This window comes from Sinocyclocheilus rhinocerous, unplaced genomic scaffold, assembly GCF_001515625.1.
Source record: "Sinocyclocheilus rhinocerous isolate Xijiao unplaced genomic scaffold, SAMN03320098_v1.1 scaffold163, whole genome shotgun sequence".
NCBI lineage: Eukaryota > Metazoa > Chordata > Actinopteri > Cypriniformes > Cyprinidae > Sinocyclocheilus > Sinocyclocheilus rhinocerous.
In genome coordinates this window covers 116,989-123,504 of record NW_015627544.1, presented here as the reverse complement: position 1 = coordinate 123,504, position 6,516 = coordinate 116,989, and the positions used below count along the sequence as shown (strand labels likewise).

The 6,516-nt window shown below is 34.2% G+C and overlaps 1 protein-coding gene across 1 annotated transcript in view; it reads right to left on the bottom strand.

Moving 5' to 3' along the window:
* Positions 1-2,615: 2,615 nt before the first annotated feature.
* LOC107730858 (calcium-binding protein 7-like) overlaps positions 2,616-6,516 on the bottom strand; it is a 45,137-nt gene continuing 41,236 nt past the window's right edge. The window contains exons 6-7 of the mRNA XM_016541809.1: positions 4,435-4,445; positions 2,616-2,762 (exon numbers count right to left, since the gene is read on the bottom strand). Coding sequence (XP_016397295.1) covers positions 2,616-2,762; positions 4,435-4,445 — 158 coding nt within the window. The remainder of the gene's footprint in view (positions 2,763-4,434; positions 4,446-6,516) is intronic.

Below are 6,516 nucleotides of genomic sequence, written 5' to 3'. Positions count from 1 at the left end.
ACCGTTTGTGCATTATAATTCAAGTCCTCATACGACAGCTATGTGTTAGAGACAGACCCAAATTTGTTATCCACGGATAATCTTCCCCTCCAGTGAGCTGTCAACTTGAGAACTGGATCATTGAGTCAATTAGAATTAAAGATCTGATTCTTTTCCATGAACAGTATGATCTGGTTCTCCAGTCCAACGCAATGATCCAGTCACAATGGATAAGGTGTTAACAGCTCGCTGGAGAGGAGAATTATTAGTGAATAAATCACTTGCACTTCTGTCTGCTCCTCATCCAAAGACATGATAGATAAGCACCAACATTAACATGTGGCAGTTTAGTTTTAGTTAGAACTTTAATGTTTGGATGAACTGTTCTTTTAACATGGGGAACATTTCTCCTCTATTGCACACACTTCCTCTGTAACCCAAACGAGAGAAAGAGAGAGCTAGTATAGGCTAAGGAAGACTTCATAATATAACTACATCAAATATTAATCTTATCTCACCGTGTCCTTCACAAATGTTATCTACATTCAAATCAGGTGAACTTTGTTGAAGACTGTTCGACTGCAAATGATAATGTCTTCATCATTTTACTGCATGCTTGTGATGAGGTGCTGATTGCTGCTTTTTCGCAGACAATGTCACAACGTCCCCCGTCCTATTCCTATAATTAAAAACCAGTGAAGTGGGTTTGGCAAGGGGGAAAAGGTCAGTATTGGAGAATGGACACAATTCGAGAAGGAGTCAGGACCGCCATTATAAAGATCAAACTCAAATCCATCACTGGTACGGTAGAAGCATTTAACACAGGGTGACAGCGTGTTTATACAGCATGATCATTGGACCTAATTGAGATTGTCAGTAGTGAGACTGCAATGACATAATGATATCATAAATATTAACAATGCATTGTTATAATTCCATAGCTCAATTCATGCATTTACTGAAATCTAATTATGAAGATGTCAGATACGAGCCTTTCAACTGACAGCATTTATATCTGCAGTGAATGAACAAAGAGTTCAGTGCTAATTAAAACGCTGACACTATAGCAATGTGTTACTAATTCTCTGAATAAACGCAAGTGTTGTTTATTAAGGGAACTCTCTCATTTTTCTTGTTCTAAAGGCCTGTATCATAAAAAAGAGGATTTCCTTGCTCTTATAAAAAAATGCAATCAACCTAATTCTTTTTCTAACTACGGAAATGTCTATTCGGTACTCAACACTTTGTGGGGGTGTTGTTGCTCATTTCTATAGATGCACCGAAAATAGTAATTATTTTCATATTATGACCAATATTAAAATTTAATACTTTTGTTTAAAAAAAATATTAAAATAAGGCACTTAAAAAACTAAAATCAATCCGTTTAACTGCTACAAGTGAATTTAGGCATCACAATATTATAATGTACACTACCGTTCAAACATTTGGGGTCAGTCAGAATTTTTACTGTTTTAGAAAGAAGTCTCTTATGCTCACCAAGGCATAAAAAATACAGTAAAAACATTCATATTGTGAAATATTATTACAATTTAAAATAACCATTTTCTATTTGAACATATTTTAAATTGTAATTTATTCCTGTGATGCAAAGCTGAATTTTTAGCATCATTACTCGAGTCTTCAGTGTCACATGATCTTTCAGAAATCATTCTAATATCTTGCGCAGCAAGTGTGTGTGTGTGTGTAAACATCATACTTTTTTCAGAAATAACAGCATTTATTAGAATTGGGAATCTTTTGTAACAATTGTACATTTCCTTACTGTCACATTTGATCTATTGTCTTTGCTAAATAAAATTACTAATTTATTTAACAAAAAAAGTCTTACTGAACCCAAACTGTTGAATGGTAGTGTACAGTATGAAAAATGTATATTCATTTAGAAATTTGCTAAAGATTAACAGGGTTATTAAATTATATATTGCATATATAATATGATACTGATACTAGTATAATTAAAAGAAAACAATAATGTAATAGTAATTAAAAACAACCAGTAAAGAACCAATATCTTGTGCATCTCTACATAATTCAAGAGATCAACCAATCATAAACAATATAATTTACATAACATTTTAAAGGTAGAGAAGCAAAAACAGCTTTTTTTGTAATATAAATAGACATTCACTATTAATTCACATAAATCAAAGCCATCTACTTAACGACTGTTGTATCTCTTTCAATAACGTTGCTCAAATCACCAACTCTCATTGAAAACAAATGCGTTTTTTTCTCCCGAAAATCACTGTCAGTGTAAAATCCCATTTTGAGTCAAAAAAGAGAAAAATTTAACTTTTTAGTACAAGGAACTTAAGGGAAGCATATCACCTTTGACAGAGCAAACCAGGAGAGAATTACAACAGGAAAAAATAAAACAGAACCCGATTTATCAGCATCCTAAAAGCGGTACGCACAGATAAAATATGATTTGTTTTTCCACCACTGCAGGACTGAGGAACTGTGAGTCTCAGATGTCTACATGCTCCTCACGCAGCGGTACACCAGAATAAAAGAGCCGTATCCTATTGCAAAGCTCATACGGCATCAGGTGTTAACCCCCAGACGGTATTTCTTCACACATGTTAGCTCAACGGCAGACTAGAGCAAATAACCATTTACAGACCCATATGGAGAGACCAGTGAGCCTGTTGAGTCCTGAGCATCAGACTCTCAAAATTTGCAGACAAGAACAGCTCAGGTTCTTGTCGACAGGAGTACCATGGCAAAACAACCCTGAAGTCAAGCATCGGGGACTGCAGACACTGAGTATCCAGAAAATGGTAAAATTATCCATGAGGGGCTTTCAGGTTTCAGGTTTCAGGTTTACATTCAGGTTTATCGCTCACAATTTAAAGGCAACTTCAGCCTCAGTATGAAGGGGAATACACAAGCATGCTTAAGATGTTGAAGTGTCTTTATAGTGCTGTGTCAAGAATCCTGATGAAAAATGATATGTGGTGCTCTTGTATTCTGCAATGAACTATTTTCTTTTAAAGGGGTCCTATTATGCTCTTTTACAAAGTCTTGATTTTGTTTTGGGGGTGTACTAGAACAGGCTCTCATACTAGGTTGTTCGAAAAACACATTATTTTTCACATATTTTACATTATTACAACACATCTCTACCTAGTCTGGCATGAACGACTCGAATAATTCCTGTATCAAATGAAGGCCCACCTTCTGAAATACGAAATGTGCTGTGATTGGTTCCCATTCGTCGGTATTTGTGATATCATAAATCCTGGAAAATATGCGTTGTAGTCCAAACGAGTCGTTCGTTGTAGTTTTTGAAAAGTGATTTCTGTTAAATAAAATATCTCCTTTTGAAGAGGACTTTGAGCTTTGTAACTTTGCAGATCTTTTTTATGCTCAAACAGCAACATTACAGACTAACTAAAGTTGAAAAAGTGAAAAAGCATAATAGGACTCCTTTAATTTTGCTTCCAATGCTAAGTTTATTTGATTAGATTTTTGGGGGGCAACATCCCAAGTACGCCTTCAGGTCCAGATGGAATCTGCAAACATTTTCCCCCATTTTCTGAACTGATTAGCAAAAATCTGCCAAATTTATTTAAATATGGTTCTTCTCACAAATTACAAGTTTTGTACAAGTTTTTCAACTGCGTGTTACTATATACATACACATTAAAGGGGTCATATGATGCTATTTTTCTTTGCAACTTTACAGATCTTCTTTATGCACCAAGAGCTTGTAACACTCCAAAGAGAAAGGAAAACTTGAAATCGCATCATATGACCCCTTTAAATAAATTCATACCTGAAAAAGTAACAGATGTATAAATTCAGTGCATGAATTCAAAAAGTAATATATGATGTTGTACTCATTAAATAAATAAATAAATATTCATATAGGTTTGGGGTTGGTAAGATTTTTTTTTTAACCTTCAAATCATTCTAATATGCTGATTTGCTGCTCAAGAAACTTTTATTGTTATCAATGTTGAAAACAGTTGTGCTGCTTAATATGTTGGTGGGAACATGATACATTTTTAAAGGTTCTTTGATGAATCGAAAATTCAAAAGAACAATATTTAGAATTATTTTGTAACTTTAAATTTAACTTTGAATTATTTTGTAACTTTAAATGTCTTCACTGTCACTTTTGATCAGTATAATGAACCCTTGCTGAACAAAAGTATTAATTTCTTTAGGCTGTTCGGTAAAAATCTTACTAACCCAGTCACAGTTCAGATCACATTTCCCACACAAAATAACTGTATTCAGGAAGATGCAAGGCAAAAAAAAAAAATTACACACGCACATTAGGAAAAAATAAATAAATAAATAAAATACAATAAAGCGAAGCACTGACAAAGATGTGACAGTTCTATTAACTCTACAGTACAGTTTGGCTACTGTACAGTAGCCAGAGAAACTAATTAGCTACATTGTACAGCTACAAAGACGGCTCACCAACTTATAGCCTACAAGAAAACATCAACAAAAACATGACATGACACTGAAGCTTGCCAAATGTCAAGTATAGCTTACACTTCGATAAACCCACTGTAAGCAATAGATAAATGTGAAAACAAAACAAAAAACGTACCAATTTATTTTGCGTGAAAAATCCATTTCACCTGTTCTACCGCATTTTCTTTACACACAGGTCTAGATAGCATACCTAAAAGAGCACACCCGTCACGCACAAAAACTGTAATTTGATTGGCAGATGAATCTGAACTAAACTTCTGCACTAACCAGGTCTCCAAACGTACAGAATCAGGAGTAAAAAGCATCAAAAAATACATATAAGTTAAGATCAATTAAAAATACAACGAAAACTTTATTTATTTACCTAAGCACAATCTTTTTTATTTTTATTTATTTTATCTTACTTTTATTTAAAGGCAGTTGTGGGGGAATTCATAACAAGAATTAAATCAGGTAAACAACATTAAAACATAGGATTCATAAAAAACACCAGTGGTCAACGTCGCCCCCCAGAGTCCTTTACTGACATCATCAAAAAGAACGTTTCTGATTGGCCAGGTCTTCGTAATGGCTTTACAGGAGCAAATACAGTAATACATGTATTTTTTAGAATAATTTAGAGTACTTTGTTGATAATATTGGCATTAGGCCTATGGTTATGAGAATCTAATAGGGATGTCCTTAATAATGCCACAATGCAAAAATGTACTAAAACATGTTGCTTATGTAGGCTAAAATATCATTTCTTTTTAATTTCTGTTGATTTGCAGATAAAATATTACCTGGATATTGTCTTGACGGGTTTTAGGAAGTAGAATTTGTGCTCTGGTGATGCAGGGCATATAGTACTTCTCTTTTCAAGCATTTAAAATATGATCTTGTGTCTCCCATTTGTCATTGACATGTGTTTGTTTGTCTTAAAACTCTTTGTAATCATGCACTTTGATGTCGCTCCACCTTTCCTTATTACCTTTGAGCTTTTGTCTTTTCCCCCTTTCCTGTTTATGCCTCATTCTGTAATCCATCCGCAGGTCTCATTTTGTCTGCGTTTCTTCCTTTGCCAAGCGTTCCTCTCGAGAGCTTGGATTTGCTGCTTGGTTTTTCATTCCCACCAGCTTCCGCACATGGGTCCTACCAAATGGATTTGAAGTATTCCCACTTCTCTCCACCTGACCTTGAGGTTGTTGTTTACTGCCACTGGTTTTGAAGTAGAGGGAAGAGTTCTCCCTCTTGAACATACTATAACCCTGGAAGAATGGTAAATGATCTAGTTCCTCCGATTTTCTATTAGTGCTTCTGACCTGGCTTCTGGTTCACCTTGCAGTTGATGTGATTGATGCTATTGAGAATTCCTTCTTAGAAAAAATATATTTTCAAGTATCTTCCAGCTCATTTCCAATGCATGCAGCTTACTTAGTAGGCAAAAGCTTCCCCCCACCTGCATGATTTACAGAGGTATGTCATATATAAATTATGTTTTTTTCTGGTCTTTCTTGCTTTTCTGTCCTATATATGTGGCTGTCTCTTATTGATTGATGGAATCAATTCTTAATATGAACGATAAGCTTTTGTCAGATTTGTTCCTCTGTGCCACATAAGATATCAACCCTGCAGAGACCTGTGCGAAGCTCATTTGTATTCTTCACACTTAGTCATCTAGCATTTTATTCATTTCTCTTTGAATGATTTCATTTCAAATGATTATTTTTTGATTGCTTTGTTCTTTATTTGTCTTGCAGTCCCTGGCCTAGGAGGGAAGAGTACATAAACAACCTGGATATTGGTATAATGTCTCAATGTTTCCAAAACCATCAATTATTCTGTCATTTTCTGAATGAGAGTGTTGGGAAATGTTACTTTTAAAATGTTCAAATATGTTACAATATTCTGTTACTCATTCTAAAAATTAATTGAAGCATCACATCAGTTAATTTAAGCAGTGTGTAATTTTGAATTCTAAATGTTAAGACTTTTTAAACAGCACATAAAACTATTTTATCACAAAAACATGCATTTTTTATAATATGACCTTCACAACATGAGTAATATATATATATATAT